Consider the following 22,516-nt stretch of genomic DNA (forward strand, 5'->3'; position numbering starts at 1 on the left):
ATTCCATACAAAATCCTGAATTTTTTGCATTTTCAGGTAAAAAAATACTTAAACTTTGGAATGATTAGGAGTTTTTTCTGAATCCATAACTGTTTATAGTTGTTATAAATGAACATATGTACAAAAAGAAACGTTACCGCGGTTCGAATAAATTGACGAATGTTTTATTTGAAACTCGGTGACGTTTTTTATACTTCCTCATGTCCATTTTTCCATCGAAGAACTAAAAATATCTATTTGCACCAAATACCACCAGGTATCGTTATCTACAGGTAAGATCATTGAGGTTGGAAGCGGAGGTGAGTCTATAGACTTAAAGTGGCCATATTCCGTTACCTGCCTGTGTTTTATTTAGTGGAAATAATAACTTTTTTTTTAGTTTTTCTTGCATCAAGGAATACTGGATACAGGAGGAAAATGTTTTTAGCGCCCAAACTATTCATAGCGGAGGATCGTACCCATGAAGCCTTTTTTTCAGAATGCCACTATCTACAACACATATAAAATCCAGACGATTTCACTGAAACTCAATTCCCACAAGATTATTGCGGGGTTCTTTGATAATAAACGCACACGAAAAATGCTTGGAATTCATTGGTTGACAAACAGAGATCTCATAATGCCCGTTAGATTTAAAAAATTGAATGCAAAGGAGCAGTTTTCACCTTCCTTAGGAGTACGTCTAGATAGTATTGGGGGTTGCACATATTCTCCGCCTAAAATCGCACAGTCTCAAAATAAATATTCATATAAATCTCATTCGAGAAATCTGTCTAGGACAATATTGACAATACGGCCCGTTTTCACCCTATTTTAGGGATTATTTTCAGTTTCATTAAAATGCTGACATCAGATTCGCATTCAGTGTCGAAAAATACATAGGTAACTTATAATTGCACTTCCGGGTCAAAAAAAAAAAAAAACAAACTGAATTGCGCGACTGAAAGGGTTATCGTACTAGCGTTATAGTTCTTCTGGAACATTGTAACATCACTTGACATGCATAAATCTATACCGATTGTAGCTATAAAAATATAACACAGATATCACGGCGTTATGTAATTAAGGGACCACAATTGATACGTGAAATTGACGTCACGCACTGTCTTTCGGCTTTACACGAGTTCGATGTAACTATTGCGTAAACCACAGACCGCAGTGTTATGCATCCAGAAGCGTACAATTTTCAAATACAATTGACGTCACACAGTACTGTCACTATACTTTTAACATTTCGATGTTTGTACAATATAATGGATATGTTAATCAGATGTATTACTGACACGATACAACAGGTGTACAAACTCTAGATTTATCGAGTCTTCATGTCGGGGAACGTTGGGCATGAAGTAATAATAAAGCTCCGTGCACTTCTAAACAATTTCCCTGTAACTACTATAAAACTTTTTGTTATTCCTATGATTTTATTAGGAAGTTTATTTGATATTGGAGAACTTTATTTGTTGGCTGGGTTGCATACTTCTTCTAAGAAACCTTTTATTTTATGAAAACCTGCTTTTGAAATTTTTACCAATTCCAAATATCGTCAGTGCAGATAAGTCACTGCGGTATTCAGTCGGGTTGTGCCTAATTAATATCGTGCTCAGATCAGCTTTCAAATTTTTTCGTGTCTAATAACGCCGGTGTTCAATTTTGTGGTAACCAATCGGGTAAAAAAGAAAATAGACACATTGTAGATAGGTTATATTTATTCAGAGGCAAACATAGGCAACTTTGGTCGTATTAAGTTTGTTGAAATTAATAAGCCTGTAAACTATATTTAATTTTTCACAAGTAGTAAAATCAATACACAAATCTTCGGTAATATACACAGCATACGGAAGTTGAAAATTTGCTTTGTATATCCGTATTATAAAGTAGTTTTCAAATCTAACAATATAATACAACAATAAATTCTAAAAATAATAGAGTACAAAGTTATTTGAATAAATAGACGCATGATGTGTGTGGAGTAGTGTTGGGCAAATTTGTAATTAATTAATTACAAATTACAAATTGCAAATTACAACTATATTTTGTCGTGAGAAAAAGTAATTAGAAGTTGTAATTGTATTTTGTAATTGAATAAAAAATCAATTACAAATTACAAATTACAATTAAACAGCAACTTTATGTACACTATTTGTGTATTTCACAAGATGACTTCGCATCATTCTATAGTCAGATTAGATTCCACTGTTAGATTTCTGTCAAAACCATTATATGAACGGACTGGGAGCTTCGCCAGCTTCAGGGCGGCGCATTAACCTTCCGCGTTTGTACCAGATTTTTTCTTATATAATGTGCATAATACTCGAGTTATTCAATTGATACGCTAGTGATTCATCACCAGTGACGTCACTTTCAAAATTTTTGCCTATAACGTATTACACGTGCCACAATTTCTGATCTAACTTTCTCATGTCCATTTTCTATCTGGAACAGACAGTAGAATAACGCCCTGAAAAGACGACATGCATCCACTTTATAATAATTCCGTTAATTTGTAGTCAAATCTATTGGCAAGAGCTAAAGTGTAACCTGGCTGAAGCTATCAGCTACCTCTGAAATCGCGAGGTTTATATTATCTTCTAATGATTTCTGTAAGACTATTGAAGGCCCCAAGGACAGTATCGCTGATTCGCGATGAGAGTTCGACTCTCACCTCGTGGCTAGACGAGTTCATGCTGTTCATCACCTGTGGAAAACAACTTTAAATATTAATAAACTTTTTCGATAATTTTCATTGTACCAAATTATCCTTAAACTCATTGGAAAAACTCACTCAAGTCATAGCTCTGAGGACTGATAAATATGCCATTGATGTCTTCACGAACTGTAATGAAGAGTTTATGTTATTCATCGTATGTTACATGCATGCGTATGATTGACGTATAACATTCTTACTTCAGAAAAGATTTCTAAGGAAAAAACAAAAACCTTCCCGGCAGTGAGGTGAAGTGGCTTTTGAGATCTGGCCATGACTAAGATCAAATCTTTCGCCTGGGATGGCGGCATCTCGTACCAAGCACAATCATAAACTGCATCGGAGATCCGTGTGCTCTAGAAACAAATTTTGTACTAGCGACATCTATTCAGTTCGGACTCCTTTCGTGCAAGCTCGAATAGTCCTACCTCCAATATCAGACATTCGCCGATGAAGCAATAAACATACAAATCCACCAATGCCGCAACCTCATAAAAAGCAAACGTTATAAAAGCAGTCTTTTCACTGTTTGCGGAATACTGTTACAGAAAATATGAAATTTCACCGTCATGTGCGGTATCTTTAATAAAATCACTAGTCGATTGAAGTGAAAAATATTGTGCACGTCCAGCTTACCACAATCATGTTAAATCCAGCGACACATATCATTATTTCAGAGGATATAACTTGAGACAACAAGACGACGGTGAATGCGGTGTCTATTTCCTTCGCCATCCTGAAAATATCATTTCACGATCAAATGTACAATCAATAATATCCGTATTCTTTACGTAACGAATGATTCGATAAGATCCACTCACCATATCAAACGTAAATGTCGCGTTATTATCTTTTGAATTTCGCATCGATGACCTTTCTCCATTTGCTTCTTTATATTAACTATTCTCTCGGATAAAACCGACAATTCGCCACATATATGCATCATCAGAGTAATGAGTAATGCATGGGTGCCGACATACCCAAGAAATATCTGAAGCAATGCCCCCATTTGACAAACGTACAAAACGGCATACACGTAGGCGTCTGTTCTTTCAAAAGACAAACTTGTCCGAAACGGTAAAACCAGAGATGTCGAGCCATTTCGATTTGCTGAAACAAAGTCATTCGCTCTTTCTGATCGTGCATGTTAAAAAAAAAAAGTTGGTTTCTCGGAATAGTATATTGTGGCATTAGTGCGTAAAGTAGACGGTTACCGATGGGTGTGAAGTTTGCCGCGTAAGCCAGGTCGAGCGCTGTGATCACACGAGTCAGATATCGCCCATCCGCAGGTGTAACACGTACTATTTTTTATCACTCATCGATCGAGTCTTCAATGCCCGCAACGCGTGTCTAAAAGAGCCGTTTGCAGCGCTGTTGCGTAGTTTGAATCGCATAAAGCACTCTGCACCGCTACGCACGCGCACTTTCTCGTATGGAGTGTTGTGCGCCACTGTGTACGCGCACTAGAAAACACTGTGCACCGCCACGCATGCGCACTCTAAGCAAACCGAGTGAGGCTAGGTTCGACACACAGCTGACGTCGCAAGCCATTTCAGGCATGTGTTACGGGTATCAAAACTCATTTTTGACTTATTCATTATAAAATATATTCTATGCCATTAACGACGAAACCGGGGAATGGTGATTCGCCCGCAAGCTCCACACTTGCCGCCAGCTAGCCTTCGGCTCGCCTCCGACTCGTACTCGCGAGCAGACTCATCATCATTCCCTGGTTTTTGTCACGTGTTGCATAAAGTGCTATTTCTAGGGTTCGTCTGACTTTTGCAAGCATTCCAACGTAAAAATAGGATTTTTCCAGTAACCTTTCAGGAAATATAACGCTGAATAATGACAATTTTTTTTTCGTAGCTGTTGACAATACATGAAACTCAATTTATTTTCATTGTACCGGTTACTTTTAATTTTCCTTGTCTGTGTATCATTTAAATAAAATAAAATAATTATGTTCAGTTACTCGATTCATTTGAAGAGAGGCCGTTACCTGCGAGAGTAAGATAAATGAATGGTATGTAGTAGAAAAAAGGGTTGAAATCTGAGTAGGTAAGTATAAATACGACATGACCTATGTACTCAGCGCTACGTTCGGCAAAGTAGCGGCTGTCTGCTATATCCTGATATTACCTCAACAGTGAATTGAATATCTTCTTACATTGAGAGTAACATGAATGGTCGATTTACAATGATTGAATGGAAAGGAATTTGGAAAGACTATGTGTGACTAAGTTTAGTGAAGATGCGGATGAACGCTTGAAGGTGGTATAAACTACAGATGTTGGGGAACAGATTTACGATACAAAGTGTTATCCAGTGAGTGCCAAGATTATGGATTGAGATGATAGCTCAATTCTAAAGTCATTGATGTCGTTTCTGGAAGAACTAATTGTGAAATTCGAGAAAGAAAAGACGGAACCGCCGCATAGAAAATACACGTCTATCTCATATTCCATCGGATCTGCTATGCGGTCGAAAACTTTTTGTCCCCTCTGCATCTTGGAATCGCTGTAGTATTACATTGCAAATTCGGATCAAAGTGAATTTTGGATATTCTATTGGAATCTAGGCTTCTCTGCGTCGTACAAAATATCCACAGCTACGAAGCTACACGAAGCATCGTCATTATTTAATCCACAGCTAGAAGACTGCCACAATACCATAGCAGCCTTAATACGTTTCATGGTATGGGAGGTATTGAAATTGTAACTTCAGCGAGTGCAATTGTAGCACATAAACCAATGATAAGAAGAACAATGCCAACAGCTAGAGAACTTGGTGCGATCGGACACGTACCGATGCTCATGTACGAAAGTTCGAGCGAAGATACATTCGGTAAAATTGATTTTCGTAAGCTATGGTATGTGTGGTTTCGGTTGTGGTTTTAAAGACCTTTTCAAAAATCAGTTCTTGTGAATTTTGATCTCGAAAATCAAATTTTCGCGTATTTTCAATATCATATTCGCGATCAGCCAGTCAAAGTACATGAGTATGCGAATTTATGATTAATCGCGGTACAAGCTTTTCGGAACTGCACCCGACTCTTCCAATCTTTATAATAATGTGATGAATGTACAAAAATATAGAATCATTTTATCAAAAGTCTTGGCTGAGTTTTGCGTCAAGTACATTGATAATAAATGGCCTTATGACAAACGTGAAATAACCATTCATCGCATCCATAAATCTTTGAAATAAGTATTGACGTGATAGCACAAACCGGCGTAAAACGATTTTTTCGAACTCTCGATCATTTTTTAAAGCTACCGATACGATGTTTACGACACAATGTAGCACAAGCCTAGCACAATATGGCACAACCGTTGTTTTTCGAAAATTCCAAAATGGCGGTGCCAAGTTCGTGCACATTGTAATTTACGCTTCTGTTTCGATTGACAAAATACTCGCATTGTTACAAAAGTAGTTGGCGGTGATCAAATAAATTGTCATAACGCAGAGGGGATCGGAAGAACATGAATTGTATACAATGATTGCTAAGAAAGTCAACGAAGTCAAACTGAAAATTTTGGATTAAGTACTACTACTTTTATAGATCAACGGTACTGTCAGGATCAATTATGCTATCGTACTAATACATGCGCTCTTATTATTTTAACGACTTACTGTCGCAAAACAAATTATCAAAAAACTACGTAATTGCTTTCAATATAAAACAGCCTCTCATCCTTCAGCACTTTCGACGAAACAGAAGAACTATGGTTCAAGCGTTGTTATACTATTCGACGCATACAAAAATATCGGTACATGCACAAAAACTTTGAATCGGCTTCGCAGATTCACAAAATTTTCATTAACCGACATTCTAATCATTAAACTGTGATCGTCACTGTGGGTCAAGAAAATTGTTCGTCTACCAACCATAATGAAGGTAGACTAATCGCTTTTTTATCGGACAAATTCACTACTTTCAATATGGTACGTCTAAACAAGCCTTTGATGATACAGGCACCTTAATTGTTGATACAGCAATTGAGGAATCGTACAAACATTTTCCGGTAGTTGTTGGTGAAGACATTGATCTTCTGATTCTTCTCACTGGGTTAATGTCAAAAACAAAGAGGTATTGTTTTTAAGCCAGGCAAAGGTACGAATGGAGGAAAAGTATATACATCGCGCATGTTCTACATGCGATAACCAGCTGTGTTAAAACGCCTGATCTTTTTAATAAAGGTAAAGCAAAGCCTTCGAATCGTTAGAGAATCGAAAAGATTTGCAGTCCGCCAAAAGTCTTTACAATCAGGCAAATACACCTCATTTAGAAGTATTGGGTGAAGGGATTCACTTCTTTTTGGTTTTATGCAATGCCCCAGAAATAGAAGATTAATTACATCAACAACTATCGATATAGGTGTATTTCACTCGACCTCATAGGTTGGGTGGAACAGATTATAATATACATTTGAATACTAAGATCTGGTGCATAACTTTCGGCAAGTACATTAAAAATATGTTCTCATGCTTTATCATAAAAAAAAAAAAATATTGAAATCACATACACTGCCAAGTACTTACATGTCTGTTAATTTACAATAAACGCACGGTTGAAACTTGACCTTTAGCTTCCACATCTCTCTAGAATGACACTGCTGCCACACTGGGATCAGGCTGACCCTAAACTTATCTGACTACAAATGATAAATGAGTATGAATAAAAAACAAAATAACTCTCTAACTTGAAATCTATTCACCGCATAATACGCATATTTGATTACGTTATCATCAATATCACATCAGAGTGGTCATATTCTGTGCAAGCAACATGCTTTTCTAAACTAATATCAATGAGGTTAAATACGTTATTAAATCTACAGTGCTAGCAAGCTGTCAAATTTTCCACACACACGTTTAAGAATTAAAAAATTTTTATCCCCGTGCTCTAAATATATTCACCATTAGGCATCGAGGTTAAGTCGATGTGATAAGACTACTTTTTGAAATGCATGGAAAACAACAATGCTACTGCAGAAGGCTCTTTAGCTTTTTTTCTTTTACATGTGTCAGCATAGTCTTTGTTCGAGTCGTTCGTGTGAGAACTAATAATAGTACATATTTTTGTACTCTCTAATCTTACCTCTTATCACCGTCGCGTTGCATATTACTTTGCGACGGATGGAATTAAAATGTATCCCACAAAGCATGCTGTTCCGCGTCACACAAATTTTCTCACGTCAAGCTCAAAATAATTACCAGTTAGTCATACGCGTTAGTAGAATAATTTTTTGATGATTATTTGATAGGCAACTCTTCTTTTGTGTAAAATATATCTCATAAATTTTTCACACTTTCGTTTTACAATTAGAGTACACTCAAATGCTTCCGTATTCATTATCCCGACTATTTCAACAACTATGCTATCATAAACCTAAAAGGAAGGCATCATTGTTCAAGAAAGTCAAGCCATACCTCGGTCCAATTTTTACGCCGCAACATTATTACAGATAAAAAAATCGATGTGAGTGATGTTCACCGATTTGTTTCTTACATTTGTGAACTTTTCAACATTGACTTTGATATTCTTCCCATCCGGTTATTCGTGTCATATAAATCAACTACGCATGCGCCAAATAATTCAATCTCATTGGTCGGCGAAATTTTTCCGCAGCGATATTTTTGTCTGTGCTGCAGGGGGCCAACCTACACAAAATGTGTACGTTTGCATTTTCAAAGAGCATAAGCATTAAATTCCTACCGTTCTTCGAAGAATCAACTTTCCGACCCAATAACAAATGCTTCCCAAACCTTTCCGAGTCACTACCTCAATTATTTAAGATTCTAACCTAGAAAATTCGTATCAACTGTATCGCCGCGCGCCGCCAGAAACAGTTTGACAGCTGAAACTCGGGATGGCCAGCCTGCACGAACAGCCGATAAAACTTACGCATGCGCAGTTGATTTTCAAGTTTCAACAGATTGCCCCGGTATATGTATACAGTGCAAGCTCCATGTTATGTATCCAGTATCAAGAAATAAGAAGAACGAAAATTCTGATTCGAATTGACGATTTCGGCAAGTTGGAAATCTTACACGTGGTATATTTCGGCTATCCGTGCATCTGTCGTATCGATATAGGGCTTGATTGAAAGCTCTAATAATATATGTATTTTCGCCAGGGATGCTTAGTACGCTTCTCATCGCGGTACAAGATAATATGGCCGATCGCAACATCTCATTTGTATAACGGGGTTGAATGCTACGATGCGCATAGACAATAGATGTGACACAGCACGTTTTGTAAAGAATTTAATTTACTTCTAAATGCTCAAAAAGTTTCGTAAAGAAGGGAAAACTTCGCACTCATATTCGTGCGAACTTCACACTCATCGGAAATTACCCACTTTCCGCACTAGTAACACAACGACATTATACTTAAGGATATTTATTTACCCCAAAATTTTTATTTTTTATAATTTTATTACAAGATACTCGTAGGAATTGAGTACATGTGAAATTATTATGTTCCCAAGCTGTGAAATGTAATGGCTTATTTTATTCAGAAAACTGTTTCCCAAAAATCAACTACAACAGATTTTTGTTTGGACAGTCAGTTCAATAATGCCACGGATTAGCTGTAATCAATACCGGTACATGGAAATTTACATATTTACAGGTGGGAATCTGATAAAACTAAAAGCGTGTTACAAGTAAACTGACAGAAAGTAGTCTATTAAATAAATTAAGCCAATGCAGGGTAAGATTTCACAAATCTACTCAATTTTCAACAAATTCTGAAAAAATTAAAATCAAGCATATCGTTTGGAATTACCATATTTTCAATTTTAATATTTTAAAAGAGTTTCATACCTTACGAACATAAGAATTTGATAGATACTGAATGTACGACTATTTTTCAACAAAATTAATCAAAAATATCAATTTCTGGCCAACAAACCTCCTTAACACTGATTTCAGTTGCTTACTAGTTTGTTTCTAACGATACTCATATTTTTGCCAATGTTATTTTTAGATACTGACTGTGAGTCTTAAAATCTAGTACATACCAGACAATAAAATCTTTTAAAATCAGGCCTATTTAACTGCTGGCAGAATGAGATAATCTTACCTGCAAGTACGATTATCGGAAGAGGTTTCAAGTAGTAGAAGACACACGTGGCGCCGACAAAAAATGTAAAAATTTTGACAAACGTTTTTCCCTTCGAATTACACAATGCGTATTTCCTTTTTTCGCTTGGACTTAAGCGAGTCTTGTTATTTTCACAGTCTTGATTCACTGCATCGATCATCTTACTTAATACTCGATTCTTGTGAAAAACCAATAATTTTATAACAACCATCGTACCCACAACGGTCTCACATAAAATATCCGCGAGTTCCTGAAGGTCGTCGATGTGACTTACAAAGTCTGCCCACTGCATAACTACGAAAATTGTCATGTACACGAGGCTCAGGATAAACCGTAGGTTAGTTTTATTCTTGGGCCAAGTGCCAACTACGGTCAAAATGCGCTCAGTATTAGTGAGCCAATCGGTTGTTTCTGTGAATTCATCCTCCTGTTGGAAAAAATATCTTGAAAGTAAAGTGAGATAAATTTCATACATTATAGTTACTAGATAATTCTAATAAAATAAGTAACGTCACAATACGGGTTTAAATATTGTTGGAATCGCAAGAAGATGTGGTACAATTAGATACTATCTACTTGAATTACAGTTGTCAATACTAAATTTTCTAGTTTTCGCAGCACTAAATCTGCTTATTTAGCTTAACTACATTTTTTCAGTTGCATGAGACCTTAACATCAGCTTATTATTGCACCATTGATAAATTATCACAACGGTAATAAGAAAATGTTGTACAAGTGGCCGTAACTAAAATTATAATAGTAACACGTACTAAACTTTCCATTACGTATTGTAACGACGTACCGAACCTTATAGGGATTCAAGAGCCGTGCGTGCATACTCACAAATTCGCACTTAAACGTGGTCAGATGGGATAGAAAGAAATAAAATACTCAGACGCCAAGTAGAATATTACCGTTGATAAGAGAATAATGTAAGGAAACGCGGGGCACAACGAACCCCGCAAAAAAAAATTAATAAAAATTAATAGTTTTTTTCCATTCTGAAATATTATTAAAGCTTTGTTAAATATAAGTTGAATTCAAGTGTACGACTTTCTGTTAGGACAAAGATAAATTTTTTACATATTCGTGGATTATTAAAGATTTATTCAATACAAATAAAATTAAAGGACATAGAGTGACTTAGAAAACAAAAATTATGTACGTGTAGTGAGTAACGTAAGGGTGATTAACGGGAACTCTAGTTTCCTAAATACGATTAGAAAAACACAGAACGTGTCCTGAGAACTTCTAAATCCTGAATAAAAATTGAAAAATTTGAAAATTCGAATGACGTGACAATTGAGTTAGTCTAGACACAAATCGGAGTGAACGAACACCGGCTGGCCGGACAAGCATAGAAATACTTAGGAAGAAAAGAAGAACCGATGTACCTTTATTTATTTGGTTACGAAAGAGTCACGCATTGAGTTACGCATTTTATCTAGAGAATTATTTTTCACAAATTCACTGAAAGAATTTCGTTTCTTCCATGTTCAATTGAACATGAGAATTCGTTTATCAACATGAACATAATCAGTGCAATATTGAAAAATCACATGTTTAACAAATTTCAACAGATTAAAAAAAAATTATCTCAGTAGGATTTTGGAGATCATGAAATTTTTCATCCCGTTTACTCGATCTGTTGCCTACGGTTTAGAGTATTTCATGTCTTGTATTTTCATTACTCATTACGTATGATTAATTTGTAATAAAAGTAACGACAAAATGTTGATTTTTAATCGAACAATCTCAACTTCGGCGTATCTCAGATTTCGAAATTCTTGTTTTTGTGAAAGAATTTACAGAAAAATGCTGTACGAAAAATGATTCGACAGGTGTTTCGCATTACTCATTAAATATTCCTCCATTTTCGATATATTACCTAATTGAAATCCACGCACTTGCTAAGTATCCAGACATCACCGTGGAATATGTTTGATAATTAGGGGTAATAGATGTCAAAGTTGGCCCCTAACCTGCATGGTGAATTCGATTTGTCGCAGTCGAAGGTACTCGAGGAACTGCGAGATGAAACGTTGTCAAACCGACAGAAATCGTATCTCGCTTCTGATTGGCGATTGGCATGGAAAGAAGCTCAATCGTAACGCGTACAAGGACAATTTAATTCGTCGTTTTTCAAATTCATGAGAACATTACATCATACGTATAATACGCGAGATGCAACGACCTCACGTTAGAGATAGCGTGTGGAATGATCGTTGAGCCTTGTTACCTAGGAATTAACTTATGTCCATTTAATACCCTTCCGAGTTATCTACTTGCGTGGAAAATCTAATTTACTCAATTATGCAGTGAGAAAATCGAAGCTGCAAATAGACCGAAGATATGAACCTTTGGCAGAGACAAAAACGTAGAGATATGCACTAAGAAAACTTTCGTGTGTTACAGTAACTAGAAAAATTCAGTAACACATGTATCGTTAAAAAGACTGTTTTAATATTGTTGGAATTACGAGAAACGAGGTACGCCCAACCATTTTTTGCTGTTGTCGATCCTTTTTTTGGTAATTGAAACGCAAAATCAGTTCGTTCGATTTACTCTACTTTTTTGGTTAAACAAGGCTTTAACGTCAATTTATTGTTGCGCGAGCATTGAATTTTCGCACCAGTTACAAGAAAATCTAGTAACAGTGATCGTAATGAGAAAGAATAGTAACGGATACTAGACTTTCCGGTAACAGCTAGAAAACTGATTTTCTTTTTGTACCTAGAACTATATTTTTCGATTGTGGTAAAAAAATTAAAATAGTTAAGGACTGATCGTGACCGGTAACCGGAACTAAAAATTTCTCTCAGTGTGATATAATGAGTCAAAATTCCTTATAAGCAGACGTGTTTGCACTTCATGCCAACGATGGATTTATAATTTCAGGATTTCGTAGTAATTTATATACTATGGTATTCTATGGTATATATACTAGTTACAAGCATGCACTATGGTATTCAATATTAGACTTCTTTCTATTGTCACATTGATTGTTATAAATATCAGATTCATTATTGGACTCGAAAACTATTTTGTAATATATAGGTTAGACTTGGAAAGTATTTTACAATAAAAATGATAGACAAGTAAAATACTCAAGCAAAACGTATTATTATTTGAAGGATTCGCTTGAAGACATCGGGAAAAATTAATTAAAACACTAAATACAATTGATTTGGACAACGTAACGTCATTGTTACACGAAAACGAGTGAATTTAAAAATTTTCAATGATAAACTTTTCTTTCTTTCTCAATATCGTTATCTTGTCCTTCTAACTTCAGTGTTACTAAAAAATTTCGTGTTATTCGTATTTTCGTTGGGATTTTTTTTCTAGATGACGAATTGTTCGCCAAGTTACATAATGATTACTTGCTCGTCTCACAGACACGTTCTTTCTCCTGAAAATCACTAAGATAATATCACTATAATTATCTCTCTTACTAGACCCCTTCTAATAGATGCATCATAAATCTATAATCATTTACAATTAAAAGATCATGTCTAGTTAGTAGGTTTGAAACGTCATTTTTGATTTTTTTTTTTTTTTGTGGAAGCCATTGGACCTTTATTGAGAAACTCGTTGTAGGTACTTGATAATACATGATTCCAGGAAAATTGTATTTTGTTCTTATCGAAACATATGCAATAATAACGGTAAATCAGGCGTCCTCTTGAACTATATTTTCGAAGACATGTTTTGCGGTAGAGCCCGATTCCAAGCAGCATAGAACTCATCTGAAATCCAAAAATCGAAAGGATTTCTTTAATACGTCAAATTATCGAATCTCCAATCGCTCAGTTATTCGAAATTTTTATTTGGGCTGACATGGCGGGCGTTCAAAGTGAAAATTTTAATGTCCGAGTAGAAAATCGCCTTTTTGTTGTTGATAATTGAAAAACTACGTGATTTCTTTTTTGACTGTGAAAACATTGTGGAAAGCTGAAAGGAAATCAATCAATTTGTTGTCGTTACCGATTTTGAAAGTGCTACGTTGATAAAACAGCGTTGAAAGTTTCAAAAGTATTTAAATGAAATGATCGTTTTCTAACTTGACTGTTCATTTCTGGTACAGCAGCGGAGGCTCGATGCAGCTTCGAAATATTATATTTTCCAACACCTGCTTAGGAAATTTCACTTTCGAAGCCTGTTGAACGTGTGTAAAGTGCCCCATTTCCGAATAATGCGATAAAACGGCGCCGCGCATAATTGAAATGGTATATTTTACACACTAGGGCTTTCTTTGACCCATACTGCGCATCTTCGAATAAATCGATCTTACATACTGTGACATTGAGCGTAAGTTACCCAACCTCAGTTTCACGCGCTGACGATAACACCTTCTTTTTCCCTCAAATCAAACTTTCCTATACAAGTGTTACAAAAAATAGCATGTGTCACACGTACGGATGGGCGATATCTCCCTCGTGTAATTACAGCACTCGCCTTGACTCATGTTACGTTCACACTAATCGGAAATTACCCACTTTCCGCACTTGTAACCCAATATACTATTGTATAACACTCGTAACGTATATTTGAATATATTATTGTGTTACAAGTACGAAAATTTTCATTGGCGATGCACCAAATATGCCACTGACAGTGCGTTGAAGCTGATAACGTAATTTTCGCTTAGTAACACATCGTAAAATTGATTTATTCGAAAGTGCGCGTGCGCCAAAGAAAGCCTTAGTGTGGAAAATAAAGAATCTCACTGATGCGCATGCGCGAACATTGTTTCACCGTACTGTGCGTAATTAGGGCACTGTAAGTACGATCTACAGACTTCAAAAATCGATCTATCCAAGCAGGTATTGCAAAAATATCCTTTCACAACTCGCAGTAAAGCTACAGTCCCTCCTCGTCGGTGTTTTCTTGCGTGCAGCTACCGCCCGACCACGACTATATATTCGTTGTGCCCCTATAGTGTGTACTATTTTGGAGGCTTTATAACTCCGTACATTTTTCTCAAATTAAGGGCGAAAGGGGGGGGTTACAACTTGGATTGTCTAAAATCGTACCTATTGCCAGGAGCTTTTTTTAAGAAAATGAATTTTAGAATTTTTTCATTCAAATTAATAACAAAATGGCGGCATTGCGCATATAAGTAGTAAACTACTCCGAATTCGAGGGTTTTTGCGATGGCGCATCTCCTGACTAAAAATACTTTTTCGTGTGTTGGCTCGTAGCCCGAAGTTTGAAAAAAAAATCATTCCAAATATATGCGACTATAAACAAAAAAATTTCATCTTTCGACTAAAAAATTGCTAAAAAAATTTTTATAAAAAACTTTTGGGATTCGAATACAAAAATCTAGCCACGCCATCGAATCGGTAAACAGATTTTAAAGATTGTGTCAAAATTTCAAGTCCACCAAATTGGAAACATGGTCGTTCGCTACTTATATGTACCATGCCGGAATTTCGTTATTAATTTCAATGAAAATATTCTAAAGCGATTTTTGAAATTATGAATAATAAAGCCCCCAAAACTCAACTTACTCCAAGAAAAAAAGAGGAATCATTTTATGGAAAAAAGAGAATTTTAAAGTTAAAGATTTTGATCATACTTGATACATCCAATAATCGAATTGCTTTGTATAGTGATGACAAGTAACGTGAAAATTATTATTTGTACCGCTTTTTAGATATATAATACCTCAGCATCAATTTATTGTAATATACACGTATATACATCACAGACCGCTCTTCATACACTTCGCAAATCAGACCGTTTTTCTCGCTTTTTCGGGAACTGCCCCTTCTTCTGCCTGGTGATCGCTACATACGTGAGTTTTCACGGCAAAGCGTAGTAATTAAAACGAATTAATCTTTCATCAAGATATACAAAAAGAACATGTCTTCGAAAACTTTGGAAAAGAAAAAGAATTTTTGAAGTGTCCGAATTTGCTTCACATCTTCAAATAATTGGCATTCTATTAACAGATATTCAAAGCCAAATTCTTCAAGCATCTACAACTTCGAAATCCGAATTGTCGAGTAAATTCGCTATGCTCGAACATTCCTATTCCTATTATCTATGCAAACGGATGCATAATGTCTGCTGGATACGGACGTAAGTGTGGATGAAATATTGAACAGATTTGCGCTGCATTATTGAAACTCAATGCCCATCATCGTAGACAATTGGGCTTTACATACCTACGATATAAGGGCACCGTTGGAATAGATAATGACTTACCGCAGCGAAGTTGTCTAAGAAAAAAATGAAAATTTTTCCTGCGGTGAAGAAACGTGGTTTTTCAGTTCCAGCAATGCAAATAATCAAATCCTTAAACTGGAATTTTCATATCTCATACCGAGCACATTCGTATATAACATGCTAAACATGTTCGGTTCTTAAAAAAATAAATTCAGGTTAAAGAGATTCGTCAGCCAGAAAATTATGATTCTAATTGTCAATTTTATTACGAGATAGTCGCACATTGAGTAGTTATCAAATTATTATATATTATATTGGTAAGGTACGGGGATATCTAAACACATAAAACTAGACGATATTGGAATTGCAAGCAGAAGTTTAAATTTTCATGCCTCAAGCAATTAAAAATCTGGAAGATTGGTTCGATTTCACTCTTGGATCGATCATCCTGTTCAGTAGGCTATTTTCTCTGAATGCACAGAAAGACTTTTCCGTATTAGAATTGTTGAATATTTAAAATCTAGGCAAAAACATTTGAATTATAAAAAAATCCACCGTTACCAAGACCACATCACAATAAAAATACAAGAACAACTTAGGTACTGAAATGTTTTTTACTGAAATGATTGTACTCGGTCATGTCATGTGTGATACCGTATAACAATGTCGTCATTAAGATTGACATTTATCATAAAATAAATGAACTGTATTGTTTTTCGAACGCAATCATTTTCGCATTAGATTGACTGGTTGATAACAGCTTTTTCAATGTTACCAACGTATCCAAATTGGAATGGTTTTTTTCTGCCACTAGCAGCTTAGATTCATATTTTCTAGAATTCAGGACAATGGGATTGAGTTAATTGATCAGTTAGCTTCAAACAGATCATCGTATTGTCAATTTTGAAATAGATGGATGCATTTCATCAATTTTTTCAGTTGCATTAATTGCCGTTGATCACAGTCCAAATATCGTTGTGTGTAGGTATACGGGAGGGCTGAAGTGCATACTAAAATGCATATTATTCTAAAAAGCAACCCGAGGTAGGTCGACCCCGCCGATTTTCACCTGGTTCATATATCTTGTGATGCATCGAAAACTAAAAGACACGTATTTTTTTTTTTATCCCCTAATAAACGGTTTAGAGGGGTGAAAACGAACCCCAATGATAGACACCCAATGGTGTGATTTCTTTATGCGCTTGATGGATTTAAATGAAACCAATGATAAAACGTTTTATTAATGAATAGAAACGGTTCAGCGTCGGTTTCTTTCAGTGCAACATTTCGTCACAGGTTTTCAGTGGGATGTTCAGCAGATTTCATAAGTGAATAATCCCTTGGTTCTAAAGCATCCATCAGGCTCACATTACAATTCTGACTATCACTAAGACTGACAATGCTTACAATTTCTGTGAATGGATTGATAGTAAGAACAATTTAGGTTTCTGTAGAATATTATACGAAACAACGGTCACATACAAAACGACAACTATGCAACTAGTCACTATACATTTATACTATAATTCAATGGTTATGAAGTTTTTAGTCTGTTTTATATGATTTAGTAATAGTATTTTACTCAGTGCATGCCACATAAAGCCAGATATTGGGATTAGATCAGACATTTCACTGGAAAACAAGCGGTTCTGATAGATAGGCAAATGAAATTAATGGTTGTCAGGCCAGTGAAAGTTGGTTCAGGACAACCCAAGATACATAGAGTGCTAACTTCAGAGCAGCTGTGAACGGTCTTTTATGTTGACACATTGTCATGCTGAAGTGTAATATGTGTCTGTTCCAACGGTTTGGTAATCGAATAGGGATGATCCAGATGACTGTGAAATATATGAAATAAAAAAGAATCATAGTGTTATTATGTATGTAGTTGAATGAAACAAACAAGCGATGACGACTTATGATTGCATTTGTACATATCATACGAGGTTAGGTGATTTATTGAATGTGGAAATGTATAGCATACTATTTGATTACAGGTATTGACATTTATATCAGTTTTCTTGGTAAGCAGTTAGTGATACCGAAGTATCGATAGGTTAACTTAATGGTTGGTAGTCTCGTGGAAGTTAGTTCATTCTAATGAGATACGTAGTGTTTACTTTTTTTTTTTTTTACCACACTTACGGGCCAGCTCTTGTATGCGACATCGACTTGCCAAAGTGAAACGTCGTTCTGTTTCAATGGATTGATAGTAAGATCGAAATGGTCCTAGGGACTGTGAAACGTGCAAAATAATAAGCCATGGAAGACAAGGTTCCGCTTTATTGCTTCTCATTTTTAAACCGTGTTTCATGTGAATCAAGGTAACGCAGCAGATATGGAATATGGTAGTGTATCAATGTCGACTTTGAGTTTCGAATCAGTCGGCAGACTGTTTTTTTGATTCCGTCGTTTGTTATCAATTTGAAGCTTCATGTTCTATTGTATTAGTAATTGCATGGGACATATTCTAGATTACGGTAGAAAACATACAAATCATTCAACAAATGAGTCACACATTTAATGGAAATGAAAAGATTGAGGCTGATCTATTCATCTTCTACATGTTACATGAATAAATGTAATCTAATAATCAACGTATGTAATCTACCGTCTGATTTGAGGCATCGTGACTGTTCTTCCACTAACTCAGGTTAGCATTGTTCTGTCAGATTCGTGACGAACGAACAGTCTTCTGCGGGATATTTTCTTTCTAACCATTTGTGCGTGACACAAATATTTCTCATTATTATGCGGGCTGTTTTGCAAATTTGTATCAATTGCATAATATCGCATCTTCGTTTGTTCGATTCTTTATCTAGATCTAGCTCAGTAGATCTGTTTTATGCAATGACAGAAGCCCGTAATGTAGATGTCAGTGATAATCATCATACATAGTATTAAAGTTCGAAACCGAAGTTTGGATGTTCGGATGTTCAGATGTTCAGAAAGTGACGTCACCCAAAATTTTCGTTTCTTTGACGTCATCGATCTATGTAGACGAAAATCAGCTAGCCGAATTCCTCAGTCTGGAAACAACCGCGCAGTAGAAAGGACGTATAAGAATCGCGCTCCGCAAATTTCGAGTACCGGGTTCTCAACCTCCCGGATCCCGCGCTTCGGGTGCGCTTCCTGGTGCAACTGGACTTCCGGGACAAGTGCTCCGTAGTTTCTATGCTCCAGGTCCGCTACCTGATGAAACTCGACTTTCAGGACAAGCGCTCGGTAGTTTCCGTGCTCAAGGTCCACTACCTGCAGGAACTGGACTTCCAGGACAAGCGCTCCGTGGTTTCTGAGCTCCAGGTCCGCTACCTGGTGACTTTTGACCTTCACGACTAATTTTCGGTAGTTCTGGCTGTCCACGTTCTTGACCTGGTGACTTTTGACCAAGCGTTGCGTAGTTTCTGCGCTCCAGGTCCGCTTCCTGGTGAAACTCGACTTCTAGGACAAGCGCTCCGTAGTTCTGGCTGTCCAGATCCTTGACCTGATGATTTTTGACCTTCCGGACTTATTTTCAAATTTACAAGTTTGATTATTGAAAACGTCATATTTTGTACTGTCAAACCAATATGCATGCTTCAGATAACATTTTGAATCGAAAAAAAAACCGAACGACCAGGATCAACAAATTGCAATAGGTGAGTGGTTCGCATTGTATACATAGGAATACATGAAAATAACGTCGTTCAATTAGAGCTAAAATTGCTGTGCGTAGTGTTTCCAATCTGTTAGCACTTAGCTCATTGTTCTGTGGTATTTTTTGACGAAATTTATTGTCATAAAATCACGATACGTTATATTTACATGCATGTGTAAACGTGATTTGTAGCATTATATAGAAAGAATCTTACGGGCAGATTCGGTTTGCGTCACATGCGCAAAGACAGTGTTCATTCTGTATACTGTGAAGCAAATACCAGAATTTTTGTGGGAGTCATCGTGCCCCAGTCTCCCCTACAACTATGTCATCTGGTAAAACACTGACAACGAATAATCGAGTGCACGAGCACAAAAACTAGTTACACTAGGCATCCGACCCTGAGCGAGCTTTAGCGAGCGAGTGTTTTAAAACTAGTAAACATTCATCGGTATGAAACTACGGTCGTCTCAGAGATGCCACCTCTCCGGGTTTTGACTACTTTACTCCGGGTCCTGGGTGGAGAACTAAATCTCTGAGTGAAACGTATGACCATTGCGTTTTTCGTTCAATTCTCACCGTTAACGGCCGTAAGGCCCGTAAGTCGTAAAAGATGATTTGCACTGCTAACAGTAATAACAGGTTAAATCCCCCCCTACCGTGATCTCCGAATCAGTAATTGGTGCGAGGTGGCGACCCTGATCGTAGAACTTTTTCACTCTCACGACACTCGATGACTATTTCACTCACTCGCTTATTTCATAACATAATGGGCATAACCGATTTTCACCTTTACGAATTGATCTCTGAATTGGATAACATATATGTAAATAAATAATAATTTATTATAAATATTTTTTCGATCGACATCGTTACGAGCGTGACAGCACCAGGGGGCGGCCATTTTGGTTAAGCAATCAGCAGCGCCATCGTACGTTTATATTATTAACTGCTCTACCCAGCGGCCATTCTGTTTTTCTATCTTTTTTTATCGATCACTCCGTAACTTTATTATAACATACCAGCCGGATAAGAATTCAGATTCATGCCAAAATCAATAGGGGGCGAGATTTTGATGCCGAATATCTGTATTTCAAACTTGAAGTCGATTGGTATACGCGTTCGGTCAGAATCGTGTTCACAAGGCGCTCTAGCGTGAAGAAGAAGATGAAAGAGAAAAATGTTTTTTTCATCATCTTTCAGGTAATACTGCGGAAACCACTTGCCAGATTTCGATTAGACTTTCACACTAAGGCTATATCAGCTGGGACCACCAGCCGTGTAAGTCTCATTCAAAAATATTCACGCGTTCCTAAGATATAACGGGTTGCTTATACACGGGAAGATAGAGAAGTAATTTCTTAGCTAGTTCTCGCCTTCAAGGTAATTTGGCGGCGATTCGCTTCCACGAATCTTGATTTTGCAACATTACGTCCATTTATTTGATTATGCACATAAATTAATGGCAATATTGAATCAAGTAATAGAGAAAAAGAATATCAGGTTCAGCCACTTTATATGAACAGTCTTTTTAATAAAATGAGCAATCGAAGTGTGAAATCGAACAAAGTTTAATCGTTTTGAACATTTTAATTGTTTGCGCAGAGCTGGACACCACAACAAAAACACTGGATAGTTGTTATTATTTTTGAGTTTAACTAGACAATGGCTTATTCGACATGTATGCGTTGTCTTATGAGAGACACATGTAGCTATGGCCAAGGTTGCGTTCAGACTTGAGTTCGTATTCGTGTCCAAGTATCTTGTGACTTTCGTTGTCTCGTAACACAAATTATGGAAGCTTGTGTTAATCGAATTTTCTCGGATTAATTTCTGTTGCAAAGCAAAGTCGTTGTTTTATTTATGTTCACTATCATTGTCACGAATAAGAATAGTGGAGATTTTTAGAACCATTTTTTTCTGTTCCTAACTTTTGATTCAGCCTGTGTGCCCCGTTTATTCTTGAACAATCCGCCTGAATCTTGTCGGAGATACTGATTACGGGGTTTCTTTATATTTTTCGAATATTACTTACTTTTTGTGCCAAGCATTCACCAATATAATAATAAAAGTACACGTATAACGTCGCCGACGTCTCATAGACAACAAAAGTGATTGAAGTAGTATTCTGAGCGCTATCCAGATCCTATCTCACATAAAATTGTATTTTATTGACAATGAGTCTTCAAGCAGATGTTGTTGAGCTTTCCTATCCTCACTTTTAGAAATGATAGAACTTGCAATGGTGATTGTGTGCAATCGCTAAGAAAACTTTTGAAACTTCAAAAATATTCATGTTGAATCAGGTTTTCATTGCATATGTTATAGTATAGATGCGCTATAAAACACCATAGACTCGGTGAAAAGGTGAACCCAATATTCGTATTTTTCGTCATTTTTCTCAACTTTCATCAGTGACCAGTTTTGTAAACCCTTATTACATACCGAGTATTTAACCGGAAGACAGGATTGGTATCCCTTCAAAAGCAGAGAACACGGTCAGTTTGATCCCATGCGGTTTAGTTTTGACTAAATTGAAGTTTAAAAAGTAGCATTTTCAAAATCATCTTCCCTGATTATAGGTATATACCTAGACTGTGTGAGACCTCAATCTGGTGATTACCTGTCAAGAAGAAACTTGGTTAAACCCCCGCCCTCGGAATTCGTTGCTTCGGTTAACTGATAAATATTTCATGTTAAACGTTCTGAAAATTTTGACCCTCGATGACTCAGGTATGAGGTGACGAAAAGTTTTGAATCGATCCAGAAAGCTCCCACTTATAGCATAACAATCTTCTAAAAGGAAAACAGAATCGAGGAGGTTCCAGTCTGGGATAGGCTCAATTTACATGGAATTTCCCATAAAACTTTTATTGATAAC

The 22,516-nt window shown here is 36.4% G+C and overlaps 1 protein-coding gene across 4 annotated transcripts; it reads right to left on the bottom strand.

Moving 5' to 3' along the window:
• Positions 1-2,124: 2,124 nt before the first annotated feature.
• Positions 2,125-11,837, bottom strand: LOC124301572 (odorant receptor 13a-like). 4 transcript variants are annotated; one of them, XM_046756792.1, is made up of 9 exons: positions 11,804-11,831; positions 10,053-10,248; positions 9,801-9,968; positions 3,529-3,817; positions 3,344-3,443; positions 3,136-3,246; positions 2,908-3,063; positions 2,786-2,836; positions 2,125-2,698 (listed from the first exon to the last, which is right to left on the bottom strand). In XM_046756792.1, exons 1-8 carry the CDS (start codon positions 11,807-11,809, stop codon positions 2,786-2,788), a joined length of 1,077 nt encoding a protein of 358 aa, XP_046612748.1. In that variant the 5' UTR covers positions 11,810-11,831; the 3' UTR covers positions 2,125-2,698. The 4 variants fall into 4 exon arrangements, with proteins under 4 accessions (XP_046612748.1, XP_046612750.1, XP_046612747.1 ...); XM_046756794.1 differs by having other exon boundaries at positions 9,801-10,248; positions 11,729-11,837; XM_046756791.1 differs by having other exon boundaries at positions 9,801-10,248.
• Positions 11,838-22,516: the final 10,679 nt, after the last annotated feature.

The sequence above is a fragment of the Neodiprion virginianus genome, chromosome 3 (assembly GCF_021901495.1).
Source record: "Neodiprion virginianus isolate iyNeoVirg1 chromosome 3, iyNeoVirg1.1, whole genome shotgun sequence".
Lineage (NCBI taxonomy): Eukaryota > Metazoa > Arthropoda > Insecta > Hymenoptera > Diprionidae > Neodiprion > Neodiprion virginianus.